The sequence below is a fragment of the Dipodomys spectabilis genome, unplaced genomic scaffold, assembly GCF_019054845.1.
Source record: "Dipodomys spectabilis isolate Male_0828 unplaced genomic scaffold, ASM1905484v1 ptg000098l, whole genome shotgun sequence".
In the NCBI taxonomy this organism is placed as follows: domain Eukaryota; kingdom Metazoa; phylum Chordata; class Mammalia; order Rodentia; family Heteromyidae; genus Dipodomys; species Dipodomys spectabilis.
The window spans coordinates 11609301-11631260 of NW_024870775.1; the positions used below are offsets into that span (position 1 = coordinate 11609301).

A 21960-nucleotide genomic window follows, 5' to 3' on the forward strand; every position below is an offset into this window, starting at 1 on the left:
CAGATCTCAGCCTCCTGAGTAGCTAGGATTACAGGTGTGAGCCACCAGCAGCACCCAGCTCTCATTTGCTTTTTGAGAGGCAGACTGTGTCTTTACAAAATTCAGGGCAGGCAAGCAGTCAGCTGGTCCCACGATGATTTAAACACAGTGGGTGGTCACCTGGTCTGACTCAGAATTGGTCCAACGTGCAGTAGGGATTTAAAAGATGTTTGCTTTTGATTTCATCCATTCATTCATTTGGCTGTGCCTGGTCCAACCTACCTGTAGTGAATCAGTGAATCAGGTGGGCTTACAAATCCTCTGCTGCTTTATGTGTAGAAAAATATCTCCTCCTACTATGTGATGTGCTTTTCCACCCGCTCTTTTTGTGTGTGAGTTACTGGGACTCAAACTCAGGGCCTCATGCCCTCTCAAATGCCCAAAGGGGGCATTCTACCACCTGAGCCACACCCCCAGTCCTTTTGCGTTTACTTTTGTATTTCAGATAGATCCTCATGCTTTGACCCTTACCAAACTTGGACCACGATCCTCCCACCTCTGCCTCCCAAGTAGCTGGGACTACACTTGTGTGGCACCATGCCCAGCCCTCTTATTCACCTCATTTATGTTGGTTTCTGGTAAGCAGAGCTTTCTGTGTTCACACAGTGAAATCTATCAGTCTTGTGTTTTACAGCTGGCACTCCTTGTGTCTTGTTTAAGCAAGCCAGACGCAGCGAGATGGCAAAGATCACCCCCAACATTGTCTTCCACAAGTGACTTTTATTTATGACGTGAGGCAGAAATTCAATTTCATTTTTTTTCCACATGAATAACGAATGGTCTCAGTAGCATTTATTAAACAGTCTCCTCTTCCCCAAGTGGTCCTGCGCGGTCATAAATCAGGTGTCCAAATCCCAACGGGCCTGCCCATAGGCTTCCATTCCCCCTCTTTGCTTACTGTGTCCAGCCTTCATAGCAAACGATCTTAATTAATAAACTCCACACACAGGAGCGTAGGGTCACCCTGGGGCGGCCAAGTGAGAGGATGAAACCTTGCGGGACTGCCAAATATTTGCAATGTTGTTTCTTAAAGAGAACACACAACATGTCCCATTATTAAACATTGTAGGTACGTTCTTCTCATCCAGGCTGGGCACCTACTCAGTAAGCAGATGTTGGGAGGACTACAGTTTGAGGTCAGGCTGGGCAAAAATTTATTGTGACCCTCATCTCAATATAAGCTTGGGTATAGTGGCACACACATGTCATCCCAGCTAGAGGGGTAAGCATAAATTGGAGGCTCGCAGACCAGCTTAGCTTCATCATAAATGCAGGGCTTCATCATAAATGCAAGACTGAAAACTAGACCCAAAAGGGTTGAGGATGTGCCTCAAGTAGTAAAGCACCTGTCTGGCAAGTGCAAGGCCCTGAGTTCAGTTCCCTGTACTGCTACACACACACACACACACACACACACACAGAATTTATGACTTCCTATTCCTAAGGATTTGTGTCAAGTGTGTGTGTGTGTGTGTGTGTGTGTGTGTGTGTGTGTGTATGAGGAGTCTGGGCCTGGGTGCTGTCCCTCAGCTCTTCAGCTCAAGCACTCTGCCATTTGAACCACAGTGCCACTTGTGGTTTTCTGGTGGTTAATCACAGATAAGAGTTTCACAGACTTTCCTGCCTGGGCTGTCTTTGAACCACAATCCTCAGATCTCAGCCTCCTGAATAGCTAAGATTACAGGAGTGAGCCACCAGCACCCGGCTCAGTCCGCACTTTTTAAAGGAGACACACCTAAAGCTTTAGTTCAGGGATGAGAGGGAAAGCAAAGGAACAAAGTTGCTTAAATCAAAATGCAAAGATAGTATTTCTGGGACTACAGAAGGTCGCAGCCTGACAAGAAGCAGATAATTCTGAACTCATGGGTACCTGATAGCATAACTTTAACTTCATAAAGAAAACAAAGTTTTGAAGAAAGTCCATTAAGGAAAAGTTGATGAGCCCACTGGCATGCTGGGAGATTGGGGGCGGCAGGGTGGCTGCCTTCAGTTGGCAACAGAAGAAGCAGGGAGAAATCAGGCAGGATTCAAGCAAGAGAGGAAGAAGCTCGAGCTACAGGAAGGCCACAGAATTCATCGCCAGTGACTGGAGAGTTCATGTTCTGAGGGGGATTGCTTCCATGCTAAGCGAGAAACAGCCTCAAAGCTGACCATACGTACGGTGTGTGGCATATAATATATATCATCATATGGATATATGATATGATTACAGTATACATTTTTTTTGTCAGTCGTGGGGCTGAACTCCGGTCCTAGGTGCTGTCCCTGAGCTCTTTTACTCAAGGCTAGCACTCTACCACTTGAGCCACAGCTCCACTTCCAGTTTTCTGGTGGTTCATTGGAGACCAGATTTTCACAGACTTTCCTTCCAGGGCTGGCTTTGAACTGCAGTCTTCAGATCTCAGCCTCCTGAGTAGGTAGGATTTCAGATGTAAGCCACCAGTGCCCAGCTACAGTGTACTTTATAGTCATCAGTAGATACGTTAGAAGAAAAAGTAAAATGAAAAATTAATGATTTAAGTACTTCACTTGAAAAGAAAAATGCCATGATGTTAGCTGGCACCTATTAGCTATGTGGGAGGTAAATATAGATGTATCATGGTCCAATCCAGCCCAGGAGAAAACATAAGATTCTATTTGAAAAATAACTGAAAAAAAAATGTAGTGGTGTGACTCTCATATGGTAGAGCTCTGCAAATGTGAAGCTCTGAGTTCAAACCAAGGTGCTAAAAGGGGTGGGGGGGGGGAAGGTAGAAAAAGAATAGTAAAATAAGTCCAAAGAAAATGGGGGGAAGGCTGGGCTCCGGTGGTTCTTGTCTGCATCCTAGCTACTGAGGAGGCTGAGATCTAAGGATCGTGGTATAAAGCCAGACTCGGCAGGAAAGTCCATGACACACTTATCTCCAATTAATCACAGAAAAAGCTGGAAGTGGTGCTGTGGCTCAAGTGGTAGAAATGCTAACATTGAGCAAAGGAAGCTCGGGGACAGTGCCCAGGCCCTGAGTTCAAGCCCCAGGACTGGAAGAGAAGGAGGGTAAGAGGGGAGGGAGAGAGAGAATGAGAATGGGGGGAAGGTAATAAAGACAAACCAGAAATTAATGACACAGAAAATAAAGACAATGAGGAAGGCTGATGCAGTTAAAGTTGGGGTTGTCTGTCTTCTTGTTGTTGGTGGTGGAGTGTGTGTGTATGTGCGCGCCAGTCCTACAACTTGAACTCAGGACCTGGGTGCTGTCCCTGAGCTTTTGTTGCTGGCACTTTACCACTTGTGCCACCACTTCACTTCCAGTTTTAGGTGGTTAATTGGTTAAAAGAATCTCAGGGACTTCCCTGCCTGAGCTGGCTTCAAACCACAATCCTCAGATCTCAGCCTCCTGAGTAGCTAGGATTACAGGTGTGAGCCACCAACCAGTGCCCAGCTCGCCTTTCCTCTTTTTAAGTTGATCTCCAGTTTTTGTGACAGTAGCTGAAAGCTGAGTAACAGGTGGTTTCCAGAATTGTCTTACACCCAGCATAGAGACCAAAGCTGGACTAAAATGCTTCACTGCTCACGGGCCAATCACAGTGAGGAAGACAGAGCTCTCTGATTGGCTCTGGTTAGGTCACATGTCCATCCTTGGAGGAAGGTGAGTACAATCCTTCACAGAAAAAAGAGGTCCAGGAAATGGTTCCTGGGCAGATGACACACAGCCAAAACATAGGAAGAAGAAGAAAAAGGAAAAAGAAGATGAAATGAAAGGAGAGAGTCAAAATGCGGGAGACTTATCATTGTAAAGGTGTGGTTTTCCTCTAAGTCCATAAATTTAAAGTCGTTTCATACAAAATCCCAGCCAGCGTTTCGGGGTGAGGGGGACAGCGCACCTGCTTGATGGAAGGAGAGGCCGTGGCAGTGAACACCTGGTCTCGCCAACTAGACGCCATCCCAAGCCCTCCAGGCTCAGGGGGGATGATATCATAAGACAACCACACTGTGCATGGTGGCACATGCCAGCAATCCCAGCCACTTGGGAGGCAGAGATAGGAGAATCATGAAATTGAGATCTTGTCTCCAAAAAACAAATTATTTAAAGCAAATAAAAGCCAAAGGGCTAAGCTGCATACTAATGGCTCAAGGCTATTATCCCAGCTATTCAGGAAGCTGAGATCTGAGGTTCACAGTTCAAAGCCAGCCCAGGCAGGAAAGTCCATGAGACTCCTATCTCCAATTAATCACAGAAAAAGCCAGACATGGAGCTGTGGTTCAAGCGATAGAACGCTAGCCTTGAGCTCAGGGACAGTGCTCAAGCCCTGAGTTGAAGCCCCAGGACCAGCTCTGTGTTCAAAACCTCTCAAGATGACTACGTTGGGACACAGCCCTTGGGGGTGAGTGGCTGAACGTGACCATCACATGAGCCACCTGCACCACAAAGAGGCAGATCAGAGAGGCAGGGAAGGAGGACACCATGAATCCAGCCCTGGCTTGGCATGCTGCCCAGGGGTATAAGTCTCCCACCCACCCCCTGCTCTCTGCAGCCCAGGGGACCTGGGCTGGGGCTGGGGAACCGCCCTCTCTCAAGGTCTCACCTCGCTACTCAGGAGGCTTAGATCTAAGGATTGTGGTTTGAAGCAACCTGGGCAGGAAGGCCTGTGAAATTCTTTTTTGTTTTTTGGTCATGGGGCTTGAACTCTGGGCCTGGGCGCTGTCCCTGAGCTCTTCAGCTCAAGGCTAGGGCTCTACCACTTGAGCCACAACTCTACTTCTGATTTTCTGGTGTTTCATTGGAGATAAGAGTCTCACAGACTTTCCTGCCCAGGCTGGCTTTGAACTGTGATCCTCAGATCTCAGCCTCCTGAGTAGCTAGGATTACAGGTGTGAGCCACTGGCACCCATGGTCTGTGAAAATCTTAATCCTAGTTAATAATCAAAAACTGGAAGTGGAGCTGTGGCTCAAGTAGCAGAACACCAATCCAGGCACTGAATTCAAGCTCCAGAACACACGCACACGCACATACACACACAATCTGACAGATCCATTTTCATGGTCCCCAAATGTTCAAATCGCACAAAGGCACAAAAGAGTCCAGAGAGCTTGTGAAGGTCATCTTCCCAGGCCAAAACACATCAGGGAGTGGAGCAGTGTAGAAAATAGCAGAAACTTAGCAACCAGAACGAGAGGCTCATCTGAAATCATACTAAAAGTTATAACCCATGTTTTCAGAGAGTTGAGTTAAGGAAGCTTTCTTCCCAGGGCTGCTGGGGGGGGGGGGGGGGGGGAAGGGGGAGGGGGGCGTGGCACAGGCAGCATGGTGGTTTAGAGTCGGCGTAGGTGGGCAGGCTGTGATCATCTCCATTGGCCAATCCTGTCCTATCCCAGTCATTAAGGATTATGACTACCACCCCTTTGGGTGTGCTAAAAAAAGACCTTTCAAAGGACAGGAATTACACATGCATTTAAAACATCTCTCAGCCTCCCAGAAAAGACAGCAGAGACTCCAGCACCGGCATGACTCACGCGTTAGAATCACCCGACAGACATTTCAAAGCTGCCATCGATCACTCGCAAAGAACACTGAAACAGCATTTACCAACTCGTTAAACTATTTAAAAAAAATAGAAAAGAGTCTCATCTAAAAAAGAAAAGAAGGAAGCCAGAGAACTGAAAAACACAAGAGCCAAAGATAAAAAACTTCCCTGGATCCAAAAGCTGACAAGAGACAGCGGAAGAATTCTCAACCCTGAAGTCAGGTTATAAAGATCAGCCCATCTCAAAAGCAGAGAACAAAAGCAGACTGAAAAGAAATCAGCACAACCTTAGGGTCCATTGGCCATGAATAAATGATCTAATAATGTGTGTGTGTGGAGAGGAAGGAAAAGGAAAGGAGACAGGAAAAAGGATGCTGAAAAAAGAAACAATATCTGGAAATGAAAATGAAGAACATCTTACAATGTTCTAAATTTAATGAAAGGCCTAAATACAGATTCTAGAAGAGGCACTAAGAACAATCCATGCCAAAATAATTCATAAGTAAATTTGGGAAAACCAGATGCAAAGATTCAAGGCTGCCAGAGAGAAACAACTTGCTTATAGGGGAGGAACCCTTGGACTGAGCACAGATTTCTCTTCTGTACACCAGAAAGAGGAGGTGGGTTTTATTTTTCTTTTTTTTTCTTATGATCCTTAAGCAGTTGTAGAAAGGGGTGTCAATCCCAGAAGTCAGTCTGTGAGTACAATGCATCTTGAGCAATATCCCCTTCTCAACCTCCTCCATCTCTCCCAACCCCCATGCCCTCAGTTTACCTACTTCTATTTGCTCCTATGTCTAGTGAATAGTATGGCTGCATTTGCCCAGTGCATTTTCAAGTGCAGAACAAAAGTGCACACTCTCGATTCTGGGTCCAGAAGAATTACCCTTTGGGAAATAAGGAGGAAACGGAGAGTCTGGGAGATGAAGAGAGCTCATCTTTCAAATTCTTGAAGAGCATTTGTCACCAGCAAACTTCCCTTTAACTAGCTGCTAAGGGACCTTCTCAGAGCATGAAGAAAACTACCACCTAATGGTGCCTGGGACTCCAGAAGAACAAACAAGGCCCCCAGCAAGTGGGACAGGCTCTCTCATTCCTGTGAGATTTTTGTTTTTGGCCAGTCCTGGGGCTTGAACTCAGGGCCTAGGCACTGTCCCTGAGCTTTTTTGCTCAAGGCTAGTGCTCTACCATTTGAGCCACAGCTCCACCTCCAGATTTTTGCTGGTTAATTGGAGATGAGAGTCTCATGGGCTTTCCTACCCAGGCTGGCTTTGAACCGTGATCCTCAGATCTCAACCTCTTAAGTAGGTAGGATTACAGGCATGAGCCACTGGTACCTGGACCATGAGTTAAAAAAATTTTTTTTGATGGACAAAGCAAAAATTATAACCATCCTATATAGATGAAATATTTAGGTATAATTTACATGCTCAAGCAAGGTGGGGGAGAATAAAAGAGTTAAAGTCAAATTTCTCTGCTCAATTTGAAGTGATAGAACATAAATGTATATTGTAACAGAGCTTCCTCTACATGCTACACAGTGAGATCAACTCAAAACACCACATGCCACTAAAAACTGAATCTCATGCACACATAAAAATGTTTAAGGAAGTCAAGGCATGCTAACACACTTTTGCAACCACAGCACTTAGGATCAGAAGTACAAAGCCAGCGTTGGTTGGCTACAAAGTGCTACCCTGTCTCAAGAAATGGATAAAGCCAGCCCCCAAAGCCCTAATGACACAGACTATCAATTGGTTCCCCCACCCACCCACACACCTGCCACCATGATTTATACCTGAGAAATCAGAATTTTAAGTTCACACCAACCTGTACATTGATTTTCATGGTAGCTTTATTTGTAATAGTCCCAAGCTCTAAGCAAGCCTTCCAGCAGGTGAATGGTTGAATACTTGTGCTCTGCCATATGTACAATGGGACACTCTCAGAGAATAACCTCTTGGCACATACCGTGACTCGGGTGGGGCTGGAGGGGCTGGTGCTTCAAGGAGAAAGCTCAAAACCATACGTGGTTTACGATCATCTTTATGTGGCGTTCTCAGGGCAGAATTCTCAGGGGAAGAGTGAGCTTTGCGGTTGCCTTTAGGAATGAGGTAGCGGGGTGACAAGGGACAGCAAGAGGGAGGTTTGTGTTGTGTGCCTCGATGATTATGGTGGTCACACAGATGTCCATATATATACACACACAGGGTAAGTCTGCAGAGAAACACACACACTGCCGCCCATAAAATTGGTGGGAACTAAGCCTGGTGTGGTGGCTCATACCTGTCATCCCAGCTATTGGGAGGTAGAAGTCAGAGGATTACAATCTGAGGCCAACATGGACAAAAAGATCTCAAGACCCCATCTCAACCAGTAGCTGGTGTGATAACACACTCCTGCTTTCCAGGTTACAGCAGTACGAATAGGAGGATCACAGTCCTGGTATATTTATGCAGTAGAGTCCCTGTCTAGTAAGGGCTCCGAGTTCAAACTTCAGTCTCTCTCCCTCGCCCCCCTCTCCCTCCCTCTCCCTCTCCTTTGTCTCTCTCCTCTCTCTGTTGTGTGTTTATGAGAGAGAGAGCGAGAGCGCATACTGCAGGTCTCACAGTGCCCTGGCCCTCCTGGTCTCAGTGAGTGTCCAGGCGTTGTCTGTGACCAGGGCCAGCCTCTCCTGCAGGCATGACCTCTCTTCCCTCCTTCCTCAGCCATGCGCAAGGGCACTTGCACCCCCCAGTCTATGCTTTCTCCATCTTCACACACCACTGTGTGTCCTGCCAAGAGGAGAGGAGGAATCCAGGGGTCCCCTGCACCCCCAAGTTGCCATGGCTACCTCTGCGTGATGAATTTGATTTCCAGCTGCTTCACTGAACTATAGTCTAACACTGTTATAATAAAGGGATTATTATTTCTGGGACAAGACAGAAGTTATGATTCTGTGTGTGTGTGTGTGTGTGTGTGTGTGTGTGTGTATGCAAGTTCTGGGACTTGAACTCAGGGCCTTGGCACTGTCTCTGAGCTTTCTCACTCAAGGCTGGTACTCTACCACTTGAGTCACACTTTCATTTCCAGCTTTTTGCTGGTTGGTTAAAGGTAAAAGTATCCCACGATGGCTTTGGACTGCAGTCCTCAGATCTCAGCGTCTTTAGCAGCAAAGGTTACGGTTGTGATTTCCTCATGCTGTGAAGTAGGGCTTCCCAGCCTGGCAGAAGTCTGGCCCGGCCCAACCCTGCCCTTGTCTGCTTGGACTGTGAATGGGAGCGGTCTGCCCATGTTCCCACCAGTCCTTGGCTCCAGTGCCTACATCTGTCTTGTCAACTTTCACCCTGGGCCCTGGCAGAATCCATAACTTCCTCCTCTGCCATACCCCTGGTGCCTCTTTTTGGTTTTTTCCTAGTACTGAGTTTTGAGCTCATGGTCTCTCACTTGCTCAGCTTTGCTTGTTCCGCGGGTGCTCCACTGCATGAGCCACGCCTCCAGCTCAGCTTTTTGGCTGGTTATTTTGGAGATGGAATCTTGCACTTTCCTGCTTGAGCTCCCTCGAACCTTGATCCTCCAGATTTCAGCCTCGTGAGTGGTTACAATTACAGGTGTGAGCCACTCTGTCCCTGCTGACCTCCAGAAGTGGGCTTCCTGACTCCTGCCCAGCTATGATTAGACGTGGGGCCCCTGGGAGGAAATGGGAAGATGGTGGGTGCAGAGCAAGGGCTGCAGGTCTCTCCTGATTCCTGCCAGCTGTGAGCCTCTGCTGAGGCCCCTCTGAGGCCCGCCGGGCTGATGCCCACGGTAACCTCCTCCTCCCTCGTCCCTGGGGCTGCAGAGTGCTGATGGAATGGCTGCTGGGTCCCTTGTCTGGAGATGGGCTCTTGTTGGGGTGTCCTCTTTGTTGGGCCTGTGGGAATAGCCCCTCAAGGGTGGCGACTCATTGCTGCCTCCAGAGGCTGCTCACGGCTGGCACTGTGTCGTTGTGTATGGAATACATGCACGGATGGAAGGTGGAGGCCCGGGGTGCTGGGCCTTGGTTCATAGCTGCCCTGGCTGCCAGTCAACCTTGGGACCCAGACCTCCCCTCATCCCTCCTGGGAGCAGCCTTGCGATTGCCACCAGGGAGACTGGGCAACTGACCACCAAGGGTGACCCCCCCCCCATGGCCACTGGGCCTGCTAGGGGAGAAGGGGGGGAAGGGGTTCCCCACCAGCTACCTGGGGCGTGGAGCAGCCATCTGTTGGTTCTGTGGCTGCCTGTGGTGCGAGGTTTAGGTTGCAGTAACCAGTGTTGGGGGGCTGCCCCCCCCCATGCTGGCCAGGCCAGGCTACCGAGACTGGTGAGGCAGGGTGGCTTGCTGTGGGTGCTGAACTGGGCTCTGAGTTTCTGCTTTTCACCCCAGACCCCCAAACTGCACACAAACCAGCTGCCCCAGGCTCAGCTCCCCTCCTCAGTTTCCCCTTCTGCCGAAGCAGACGCCACCCTCTCCAGGAAGCCCTCGAGGCTCTTCCCATGCTGGCCTGGAGCCCCAGGCCCTGTGCTGCCCTGAGCTGCCCGCCTCTCCCCACGTCCCGCAGATGACTTCCCTGAGGGTCTCCAGCTCTGGCAGGCGTGGGACACGAGCTCAACGTGGGGTGGGGGACTCTGGGCAGCTGTCAGGGCCCCTATAGTGAGGACCCCACTCTTGTCCCGCCACTCATCTCCTCTGGTGCCTAGGAGAGCCCTGCCCTCCCGCAGCCACAGCTGCCCTGCCCCAAGCCTGGCTTGACCCCACCCCTGGCCAGGCCCCGCCCTGGCTCGGCCCCGCCCCTGGCCCCGGTGGGGGCCAGAGCCTCCAAAGGTGCCCAGTGGCCCAGACCTGGGGGAGGAGCCTGCAGCCTACAGCAGTGGCCCCAGATGAAGGTCAGATTCCAGATCAGGAACAGTTTGCCCCTGGGGGCCAGAGGTGGGGGCACGAGGATGGGGGGCTCTACCACCAGAGCTTTGGGACCATGAAGGGAGGGTCCCCAGGCCAGGTGGGGGATGTGATTTCCATGTGTCTGGCACCAGGCAGGAGGGTGCCCCGGAACTGAGTGGGAAGGAGGAACAGGCCAAGACACGCAGAGCCTTAAGACCACCCCCCTCCCCCGCCTTCTCTCCCAGGGGCCTGGGGCTGGGACTGGTTCCCTGGGGTAGCCCCAGAGCCCCTCATGTGGCTGGCAGGTGGACTGGGGGCCTGGGAAGGGCTCTCCTCCTCAAGTCACAGTCCTGGTGAGCACATGCTCAGTAGCAGGAAGTACTAGAGCTAGACTCAGAGAGAGACTTTTTCTCACTTGCTCCAGGGACTTGAAAGACCTAGTACCGTTCATGGTGGGACAGAGGGTGGGCAGGGGGTGAGGAGAGCTTGACAGGGCTCAGCTGGAGGACTGAGGGCTGGCTCTAGGCTCAGGACGGGTTTTTCCTGTGGGTGGGGCTCTGGCACTGCAGGTCCCCACACGTACACAGCCTCCATCATGGGCTCACACACACACAAACTCAATCCCTTGGGGCTCTCAAGGAGCCCCAACTGTCCTAGGCTGTCCTCTGCCACCTCAGTATGGGAATGTGGAGGCAGATGTGGCCACCTCTGGCGCCTCCAGCATGCAGGCCTGCCCTGAGCTCAGTCCCCTCCGCCCTGCCTCCCCCTGCCTCCCCCTGACTCCCCCCACGCCGCTGCCTTCCCTTCCTGCCCACACTAGCCGGCAAAGCTGAGGACCCCTCCCCCAGCCCATCATTCAGCTGTGGCCTCCAACAAGGCCCAGCCACCCCCAAAATGGGCTCAGAGAGACCCCTTAAACCTCCCCCCAAGGAGTCCACAGTAAAAATACACCACAAACACTTAAGTGTTTTTTCTCCTTTGCAGATTTTTTTTGTTTAGTAGACATAGTTTTTTTTCTTTCTCATTTCACAGTAAACATTTGCAAATATAGAAATTTTTTTTTTTCTGTACAACAACTAACGACAGTGTGCAATGGGACGCGGCTGGGGCCCCTGACGCCCCCTGGTGGTGCCCTCCAGCCATGGCAGCCACCCTGCGCCTCCGACCCAAGACCCCAGGGTCCCCCCGGCCCCCCTCCCCCATCCACTCTACCCCTTCCTGGTGGCCTCAGGACAGACACGGGTGGTCCAGAGTCCACAGAAAACCAGTTCTGGGGGGGGGGGTCCTAGTAGGCCACACCCCCAGAGCAGGTGTTTTGTCTTTTTTTTTTTTTAGCAGTTTAACTTTTATAATTTTTTTTAAAAAAGGAAGAACATAAAGAGAAAGAGTTAAAAGAAAAAGCAGAGAAGAATCAAAAAAGTAAAGATAATGAAAAAAAAACCCACCCCCACCCCCACCCCTAAGACACAGTTTTCCGGAGTCCCGTGTGCGTGTGTGTGCATGTGTATGTGTGTGCATGTGTGCACGTGCATACCGCTGGTGCCAGGTCACAGATGAGCGTGAACATCTATCTGTCACCCTCCAAAGGTCCCCTCATGGTCCCCGCTGCTGGCCCAGCCGGGTGTGCGTGTGTTGGGGTTTGTGGTGAGAATCGGAGTCATGACAGGTCATGTGGGGTTTTTTTTTTGGTCCAGTGGGCATCAGGGGTTTGGGGGAGACAGGGGGCCCTCGGGGGCCCTCAAGGGCCAGCTGGGGCTCAGGACTTGTGCTGGGCGGACACCCCCTTCCAGTAGTCCAGGATGTCATGGAGGTCCTCGTCCTTGGCAAACTGGACCTTCTTGCGCAGGGCATGGCCAGCGGCCATGAACTCGTCATCATCGTCCTTGTGTCGCCGGCGGCTGAGCCTCAGGCGCCCCCAGATGCTCTGGGGGGCGCGGCAGCTGTACTCGGGGCTGGAGGAGTAGCTGAGGTTGTGGTATTGGGGTGACAGCTGGGAGTAGGCCAGATCACGGGGCCGGGGCCGGGTGAGTGGCTCCAGGATGCAGGTCTTGCGGCCGCCCAGCCCCTCGTGGGCCGGCGCGGGGGGCGGCGGCGGCGGGGGCGCGGGGGGCTCGGCGGCGTGGGGGCCGGGGTACGAGTGGCGGTGCTCGCTGCCGAATGCGCGGCCCTTCTCGGCCTCGGCCCGCAGCGCGGCGGCAGCGGGGGTCACAGTGAGGATGGCGTCGGGCACCGGGGAGCTCTTCTCGATGTACTTGGCCTCGCTGACCGCAGCCTTGTGCGCGCCGGCGGCGGCCGTGGACTCCGGGCGGAAGGCTCGAGGGCTGCGCGTGGAGCCGCTGGACGAGGTGCTGGCCCTCGGGGGCCCCGCGGCCTCCACGCTGTGGTGTCGCTGCAGGCCGTGACCGAAGGCCTCCTTGTACACGGGGGACAGGAAGCTGTGCTTGGGGGCCAGTGGCTCGGCCAGCAGCACCAGCTGCGGCTCAGCGGAGGCCACAGGCCCGGCCTTGGCGCCCTGGAAGGCGCTGGCCTCGGACTTGAGGGCATCGATGCAGTTGTTGATGATCTGGTTCACCTTGTCCACTTCTTTGGCGATGGTGGAGATCTCGGCCACAGAGCTCTGGCTGTCGGGGCCTGGCCGGCCCAGCTCACAGTCCCGACGTTCTGGGGGCTCCCCGGTACGTACCTCCATATAGTTGCCCTTGCTGGGTTTGGAAGTGTCGCTGCTCTCCACCAGCTTGTACTGCTCCACCTCACCGCCGGGCGTGGGCAGGTAGGGGATGCGGGTCACAGCCTCGGGGCCCAGCAGCGGGCCCTGAGCCAGCGGGGCCAGGCCGGGTGCCTCCATCTCTGGCCCATACTTGAGCTCGATGATGCTCTTCTTCAGGCTCCCGGCGGCGGCGGCCGCAGCAGCCTTCTTGTGCTTTTCCTCGCGCCGCCTCCTCTTCCTCAGGCAGTAGTAGACCACCCCCAAGACCAGCAGCATGCCGAACAGGCAGCCCAGTGTGGTCATGATGTAATGCGTGGCCGTGGAGGGGCTGGGCACGGGCCCAGGCGGGCTGGGAGGCTTGGGCAGGCAGATGGTGAGGCAGGTGTGGTTGTGGTGAGTGCCGGAGCTGGTGGACACCACGCAGTAGGTGTAGTTGGTGAGTGTGTACAGGTTGGTGAGGCGGATCTCCTCCTGCGCCTGCGTCAGCTTGGACACGGTGGACGACTTGCTGTTGTTAAAATGTTCCAGGGTGTACATGCGGTTGAACGGGCTGGGCAGCTGCACGGTGATGGTGGCCGAGTTCTGGGTCAACTGCTTCACTTTGATGAGGGGCCGGGCCTCCGCCTGGGTGGCCAGGGTGGGCAGGGCCACCAGCGGCGTGGTGCCGTCCCCGGAGAAGCACTCCTCCTCCGGGCAGGGCTCCTCGCTGGGCTCTGGTGGCGGTGGCGGCGGTGGAGGTGGAGAGTGTCCAGGCTGGGGGCGCCCCCCGAGGCTCAGGCGGGGTACGGCCACCTCGGCCACGTAGGAGTCATCAGTACAGACAGACTGCAGCTTGCTGAGGATGCTGCGGTGGCCGTGCCGGCCCTGGCCCAGCAGGAAGTAGCCGGCATAGACGGGCGGCGACTCACACTGCACCCGATCGTGTGTGTGGGTGGCGTTGGTGAAGGCGGCCAGCCAGCGCAGGAAGCCCAGCAGCTCGCAGGAGCAGTAGAAGGGGTTGCTGTACAGCTCGCACACCGACAGCTTGGCCAGGCCGGCGAAGGTGCCGCTGCCCAGCTGCTGGATGCGGTTCATGGAGAGGTCGATGTTGACGAGGTTGGGGCATTCCCAGAAGGCACTGGCCATGACCACCTCGATGAGGTTGGCCTGCAGGTACAGGTACTCCAGCTTGCTGAGGCCGCGCAGCATACCCTCCGTGAGGTTGCGCAGCCGGTTGTAGCCCAGCTGCAGCACCTGCAGGTTGAACTGGCCCGAGAAGGCGCCGTCCTCCACGTAGCCGATCTCGTTCTTGGTGAGGTTGAGGTAAGTCAGGTTCCCGAAGCGGCTCAGCGACGCGAACTGCACGCTGCGAATCCGGTTCTCGTTCAGCCGCAGGTCCACGATGGTGTGGTTGATCTGCTGCGGGATGGCCTCGTACGGAGGCTGGTTCTGACTGCAGATGGCCAGCCACACGAAGCCCTTGTCGCCCTCAATCAGCCAGCAGTCGCCCCGCGCCAGGCCCCCCGCGTGCAGCAGCGTGGCGGCCGCCACGCACGCCCACAGCACGCTCCACCCGCACCCGGCCATCGGGACCGCCCTGCTCAAGGGGGAGGGGGAGGATGAGGGATCGGGAGGGGCCGGAGAGGCGGGACGGGGAGCTGCCCCAACTCTCAGGGGTGTCCTGTCCCAAGCCGCATGGCCGCAGGCGCGAGGAGGGAGGGCGGCTCCCTCACGGCGCGGCGCAGCCCGTCATCTTCTGCCCCGGTGCTGTGGGGACCTCGGCTTCCCGCCCCATGGGCCTGGGGGCCCTGGTGGCTCTGCTCCGCGATGGGGCGGCTCTGGAGGGTCCCTGCTGCAAGACAAAAGAGAAAAAAAGCAGGTCGTGAAGCCACGCCCACCGAAACCACGCCCACCGGAGCCAGACCCAGTGAGCTCATCCACAGAAACCACACCCACCATAGCCACGCCCACCAAGGCCACGAAGCCGCGCCCATCGGGAGCCACACCCACTGAACCCATACCCAGTGAGCCCTGGTCCATTGGAGCCACGCCGTCAAGACCACACCCACCACCACCATACCCAGCCAGGCCACGCCCACAGAAACCACGCCCACCGGAGCCAGACCCAGTGAGAGCTCATCCACAGAAACCACACCCACCATAGCCACGCCCACCAAGGCCACGAAGCCGCGCCCATGGGGGACCACACCCACTGAACCCATACCCAGTGAGCCCTCGTCCATTGGAGCCGTGCCGTCAAGACCACACCCACCACCACCATACCCAGCCAGGCCACGCCCACCGGAGCCAGACCCAGTGAGAGCTCATCCACAGAAACCACACCCACCATAGCCACGCCCACCAAGGCCACGAAGCCGCGCCCATCGGGAGCCACACCCACTGAACCCATACCCAGTGAGCCCTCGTCCATTAGAGCCACGCCGTCAAGACCACACCCACCACCACCATACCCAGCCAGGCCACGCCCACAGAGACCACAACCACAGGTCACACTCACCGTGGCCGCACCCACGGAGGCTACATCCTTCGCCCGGGGAAAAGTGGCTGTAAAATAGCGGAGACTGGAACAGAGACCTCGGAGCACGGCACGGGGGTGGGGGTGGGCTGAGATGACCCAAGGAGCCCCAGGTACCCGTGTCCACGTCCTAGCTCGCAGGGTGGACATGATACCCCTGCATGGCCGAGTCCTGCCACAGCATGGAGTCACGGCTGCGAAACACAGCCCTGAACCAACTAGGAAACCGAGAGACCTAAAGCCACTCAGCCAACGAGGGAAGGGGCCATGGAGCCTCATCTGCGCCCCTGCATGGCCCCAGGCTGCCCTCCTGGGGAGGACCAGCTACAGGGGCTGCCCAGAGCCTGGCAGTGCTCCGTGCCTGGGCTCGGCTCCTCTCCAGTCCTGGCATAGGTAGCCAGCAGGATGAGGGGCGGGTGGGCTTGCTTGTTAATATCTGGATTTACTGCGGCCTCCGCCACTGACTGCTCCCCGGCCTGGCTGGCAGCCAGCCGGGTGTATTTCACCATATTGACGTCTGTAACTAGTCCGCACTGAGACGGCTCAAATTAGGAGAAAAAATATAATGATGGGGAATGGATTTTCCCTCCTTTGGAAACTTCATAAAGAACAATTCTGATCTGGCTCCCGGGGAAGGCTGCTTCTGATTTAAAGAGAGGGGAGAGATCGGAGCCAGGGAGAGAGAGGCTGAAGCCCCGCGCCTGCCAGCTACAGGGCCCTGTGGATGGGGCAAACTTGGGCCTGCATCCCAAACTCGGGCCAGCGTAAGAATGGGGTGTTCTGGATCACATAATGAAAGCCACATTTGAGAGGGGCCTGGTAAGGTCTGGCGGGCTGCCTCGCTCTCCACTGCCCCTATCATTGCTCACACCGTGGAGAGGCACTGGGATTCCAGCCTCCGGAAGGGGGTGCCGAGCCCAGCCCCACTCCTGGGAGGTGTGGCCACTTGGCGTGATGGAAATCAGCGTTAATCTCTAGCTCAAAATAACTCCAAGTTAAGGAGGATTAAAAAGCTCTACCCAGGTGCCTGCCACCGCTGCCTGCCACCTGCCCGGCTCCCAGGGCTGGAGCTGCACACGGGGAACATGCATTTACACACACGTGCTGGCTGACCATGTACCTACCCACTTACACACACGTTTGCACACACGTGGGACCCTGTGTGTGAATGGCACTGTCGGGCTCCAGATCCAGCAGGCGCAGCCCAGCCCTGTTCACTGTCCCATCCCCCACCAGCAGAGGTCTAGGGATTTGTGCTCTGGTTCATGAAGCCAAAAACAATCTCAGGCCCCCTCTACATCCAGCCGGGCGCTGCTGGCTCTGGGGACCGGGGGTTCCACATTCCAGCCTTGACTAGTGCCCTGCACCTGCCTAGAGCATGCCACCCAGCCCTGCCTCACTGCCAGGTACCAGGTGCTGAGCCAGGCTAAGGACAAGTGTCTTTCAAGGGTCCCAGCCAAGGGGAGGGGGGGGGTGGAGGGGTGGAGGGGGAACTACCAGGGGAATCACTGGGCAGGTCTAGGACAGCCCAGGCCCCATCCTTCACCCAGCCCCTGCCTCCCCTCCCCCTCCCCAGTCACACCAGCCCTGTTCTGTGGTCGGTTTTTCACTCATCAAACCTCAGTGCTGGCAGCCCCTACTCTCCTCCAGCCTCTCCAGACTTGGGGCAGGGGTCTGCCGCACCCCAGGGAGATGCCCCAGCCCCTGGGCCTCTCGCCTTGAGAGACACGGAGGCCACCCCAGGTCCTCACCACCTTTTCTTCTCTGCTGAGTCCCCACAACCCCCATCCACACCCCTGTCCAGTCTTGATATGCAACGGCTGGACCAGACATCCTGGCGTGCCATCTAGCTCAGTGCCCCCTGCCCCTGCCCCATGTGGCTACTGAGTGCCACACATAAAGCTAGTGGCCATTTTGGTGAACCACATACTTCTAGAACCTTCCACGAAACTACCAGCCAAAACTTGGCCATCCACCAATCCTTTTGGGTCAATGGTAAATTTTCTCAAACTAAGAACGAGCACTCTCCACCATCTCCTGCCTTCCTTTGGCTCTCTGGGGGCTTCCTGTAACCTCCAGCCCTGGCTCCCGTCCCAGAAGATTAGCTCCATCACACAAGCCGCGCGGAGCCCACGCCTCCCACTGCCCCCCCCCCAGCACTGCCTGGCCCAGCCCAGGTCCTCACTGCACCAGCATGGCCTTGCCCCTCCCAACTACATCCCCCCCCCCCCCGTGGCCTTGCTCCATGTGGCTGACACCCCCCATCTCTGTGCACAACTCTCATACTCACGCCTCACAGAGGGAGTGTAAGGATGGGGGGGGGTCACTGGCCTCCATGGGTCAGCACAGGCAGCCCGTCCTGGGGTGGATGGGCATTCGAGAACACTCTGTGCACCCAGGGCCACGCTGAAAGCCTGGGGGGAATGGATGAGGTGAAGTCGACCTTCCGTGGGCGCTGGCGGGGGACGGAGGGGACTGTCGCTCAGCAGCCAGGGCGGGCTGATGACAGCCGTACCAGCCAGGACTCCCCGGGCCTGGACGGGGCGGGGGGGGGCAGTGCCCGCGTTGCTGACTGGACGTCCCACATGCACCGCAGACAGACTGCTGGACAGAGCTCTGACGGCCGCAAAGAGGAGGCTGAGCAAAGCTAGGGGCCCCCCAGGGCCGTGGGCTGGCAGGCAGGATTTCAGCTGAAGGGTTCTAGCAGCCAAGGAGGAGTTTGCTAGGCAGTGAGAAGCGGGGTACAGGGACAGGTCAGGCAAGGAGAGACTGCCCACTCTGGGTTCAGGGTGAAGCCAGCAATGCCACATAGGACCCCAGCCTGCAGGGCCTGCCCGGGCCGGGGTGGGAGGCCCCGAGTGCCAGGAGGGGAGCCAGGACTTGAGTCCTTCTCTCCTTCACAGGAGCAGAGGCCAGGGATCCAAGTTGGGGGGGGCATCCCTGGCCTCAGTTTCCCCTCCTTTTTCCTTCCTGGAGACTACTGAACTCCAGATGAGAGGTTCAAACACCCTGTGTCTGCCTGGCTGAGCCCTTATGATTTCTCCTCCCCTCCTTCCTTCCCTTCTTTTCTTCCCAGACCCGGGGTTTGAACTCAGGGCCTTGAGCTCTCATTCAACTTTTTCACTCCCAGCTGGTTCTCTACCACTTGAAGCACACCTTTTGTCTGACTTTTTGCTGGCTACTGGGAGATGGAATTTCTCAGGCTTCGCTGCCCAAGCTGGCTTTAAAACTCACCAGTGCACAGCCCTCCTTTCTCCCTCCCTCCTTTCCTCCTCCCCCCTTTCTTTCCAAAAGACAAAGCTTTGGAGTCCAGACTGCCTCAAAACTCAATCCTCCCACCTTGGCCTCCTAAGTGCTGGGATTACAGGCTTGTGCCACCGCACCCAGCTTTCATGATATATCTTACACATATACATCTGCAAACACAGACTCATATGTGAACACACCCAGTGGGTGACACATACTTGCACACACTCCTAGGTCTCCAGACCATACAGACACACACACACACACACACACACACACACACACACACACACACACACACACACACACACACACACACACACCCTCCTCTCACCCAGGCAACGATGGGGACCATTCACATGAGGCTGGCGCCAAGCTCCCTTGGTTACATCCACTCTGCAGCCTGGTGCCTGGCGCCGCTAACAAAATAAAGAAATATGGCGGTTCCAGGCTTTTAAACTTCTGATGACTGGTTTGCATAATCACGGCAGTGGGGCTGGGACGCAGGGCATCTGGGAAAAAATATTGTTTCTCTCCCTGGTGGCTTGGGAGAGGAGAGGGAGGCCGGAGCTGGGGCCTGGGCCAGGGCTGCAGGATTGTGCTGATGGCTTGGACTCCCTTTCTACGGGTGGGGGAGGTGGAGGGAGGGCAGGGGGATGGGTGGAAAGTTCTAGATCAATACCTTTATCACCGCCCTGATGTTTGGCTGCTAGATCATGTTTATTGCTAGCGTCTGCCCATCTCTGGTGTGGAAGCCACACGGCTGTGAAGGCAGGTCCGGGAGGCTTGGGGGCTCCCGTCAGACCCCCACCACCCAAGCTCAGGCAGGGTCCTGCCTGTCCCCTGCCATGTCAACGGACCCCAGGGCCAGGATGTGGAGGTGCAATGGACTTGGCTGGGTTCTGGCTGTGTGATCTTGGGCAAGTTCCTCACCTTCTCTGAGCTCGGCTTCCTCATCCATCCAAGGCAGAAGGGTGCTGGGCCTGTCTGTGCCAGGCTGGTGCCAGGGATGGCAGCCTCGTTGCTTCCAGTCCCTGAACTCGGCCTGGTGTTGGGGGATTTTCTGTGGACATGTGTTCCTGCTCCACCAACAGTGGGTGGGAGGGAAGGCATGGGCAGCCACACACATCGGCCATACAGGGGATCCAGGGACCCTCCTGGCCATCTGCCAGGGGCCCATGGAGGACAGCAGTGCCCCGCCCCCGCTGGGGCTGCCCAGGAGTCCAGGGCTGCTGAGTCAGCAGGCCTGGCACCTTGGACTTGGCCATAGGTCACCAGTGGCAGGCCAGGGGCCTTAGCTGGCCCTGACCCTGTCCTCCAGCTGGCTGGGCTACAAGGAGCTCATTTTACAGATGGGGAAACTGAGGCCCTATCCAAGATGACACAGTGAGTCAGCCTGTACTCAGAGTTGGGTGCCAGATGACCTTGGGTATGACCTTGGGGGTCCTGTGGTCTCTGTCCCTTGAGTGTGAAACAGAGGGATCTGGGCGCTTCCTCCACAGCAGGCATTTATTGAGTGCCTACTGGATACCACCGGCCCCCGTCTGGCGAGAGGCCGGAGTCAACTACTCCCTGACAGAGGATAGAGGAGGAGAAGACACCGGCTCAGAGAAGCCCAGAGAGGTCTAACCACCAGTCAGTCTGTTTTATATCCCAGCAGTTGGGAGGCTGAGGCAGGAGGCTGGAAAGTTGAGATCCTAACTCAAAAAAAAAAAAAAGGATCTCTGTTGCCTCACCCTGAATTTCCAGCAGTGTGGGCCCCACTTCCCCCCTCCCCAGGAGGCCCGCCCCCTGGGGCTCTAAGCCTCTGCCTGCCCATGGTCCTTTGGCTCCAGGCTGCTCTGAAGTTAATTAGGGACCCAAACATTTAATGGTCTGTTATCCTTCCGCTGGGCATCTTTTTTAAATTAAAAAACATGATGTACAGCACCGGTGGAGGGAGAAATCACTCTGCCACGGCTTCCTGCCCAGGCCCCGGCGGGGGGTGAGGGGGGACTAGTCCTAAAGATGCGGGGTCACACATGACCCCCCTCCAGAGGAACACCCCCACCCCACCCCCACTGCCATCAGACAACGTCACTGGAGCCAGCTTGAGTCTAGCGCTTGTACTATCCGTAAGGCTGGCATCCGGGAAGTTCTATCTTTAGTCTGATCTGAGTCTTTCTAGTTCTTTGGAGGTGTGGGGGGCTGGTTTGAGACTGAATGCTGAGATCTGCTGTTCTCCTCCAAGCCCCACCTTCACCTCCGGGAGCTCCCCGGTTCCGGGAAGCCCTTTCTGAAGATCCTGTGCTTGCAGATCCTTTTTCTTTCTGCTTCTCTTTCCCCCTTTTTTTATTTTTGGCTTAATCTCGGGGGGCCTTGCACTTGCTAGGCTTGGTACTCTACCACTTGAGTCACATCCTCAGCTATTTTTTGCTTTAGGTTAAGGTCCCAAGTTTTTGCCTGGGGTTGGCTTCCTACCTTGATCTTCTTACAGCTCTGCCTCCTATTGAGCTGGGATTGCAGCTGGGCATTACTGCACCAGATTTGTTCATTGAGATGTGATCTTTTTTTGCTGGCCTTGGACCCTGATCCTCCAAATAGCTGCCTCCCAAGTGATCAGACCCAGTCCCCAAGGAGGCTCAGCCACCAGCCTCTCATAGAGCCCACACAGTGTCCCCACGCAGAGACCCATGTCCTAAGCAGCTGTGCCAAGAGGCTGGCCTTTGTCTACCAAGGAACCTCATTGGAGCTAAGTCCTGGCCCTGGCTCATAACCTTAGCATTCAGGAGAGAGAGGCAGGAGGAACACCATTCCCAGGACAGCCTGAGCTGTATAGATTCTATTTCAAACAAAAGAGCCAGGCATGGTGGCTTGTGCCTGTCACCCTAGCTACTCGGGAGGCTGAGATCTAGAGGCTAGCAGTTCAAAGGCAGACTGGGGAGAAAAGTCCATGAGATCCTATTTCCAATTAACCAATAAAAAATACAGCCAGACTGGAGGTATGGCTCAAATGGTAGGCCTTGAGGAAAAAGCTCATGGACAGCACACAGGCCGAGCTCAAGCCTTAAGAGGCCCCCACCCCAAAT

General features: G+C 55.2%; 1 protein-coding gene across 1 annotated transcript; it reads right to left on the reverse strand.

Moving 5' to 3' along the window:
- Window positions 1–11913: 11913 nt before the first annotated feature.
- On the reverse strand, window positions 11914–14697 carry Elfn1 (extracellular leucine rich repeat and fibronectin type III domain containing 1). The gene has a single exon (XM_042686992.1). It carries the CDS (start codon window positions 14695–14697, stop codon window positions 12181–12183), a length of 2517 nt encoding a protein of 838 aa, XP_042542926.1. The 3' UTR covers window positions 11914–12180.
- Window positions 14698–21960: the final 7263 nt, after the last annotated feature.

Bases quoted from the DNA above. Each gene is read 5' to 3' on its own strand.
- Elfn1 (XM_042686992.1), bottom strand. From the start codon at position 14,697: ATGGCCGGGTGCGGGTGGAGCGTGCTGTGGGCGTGCGTGGCGGCCGCC.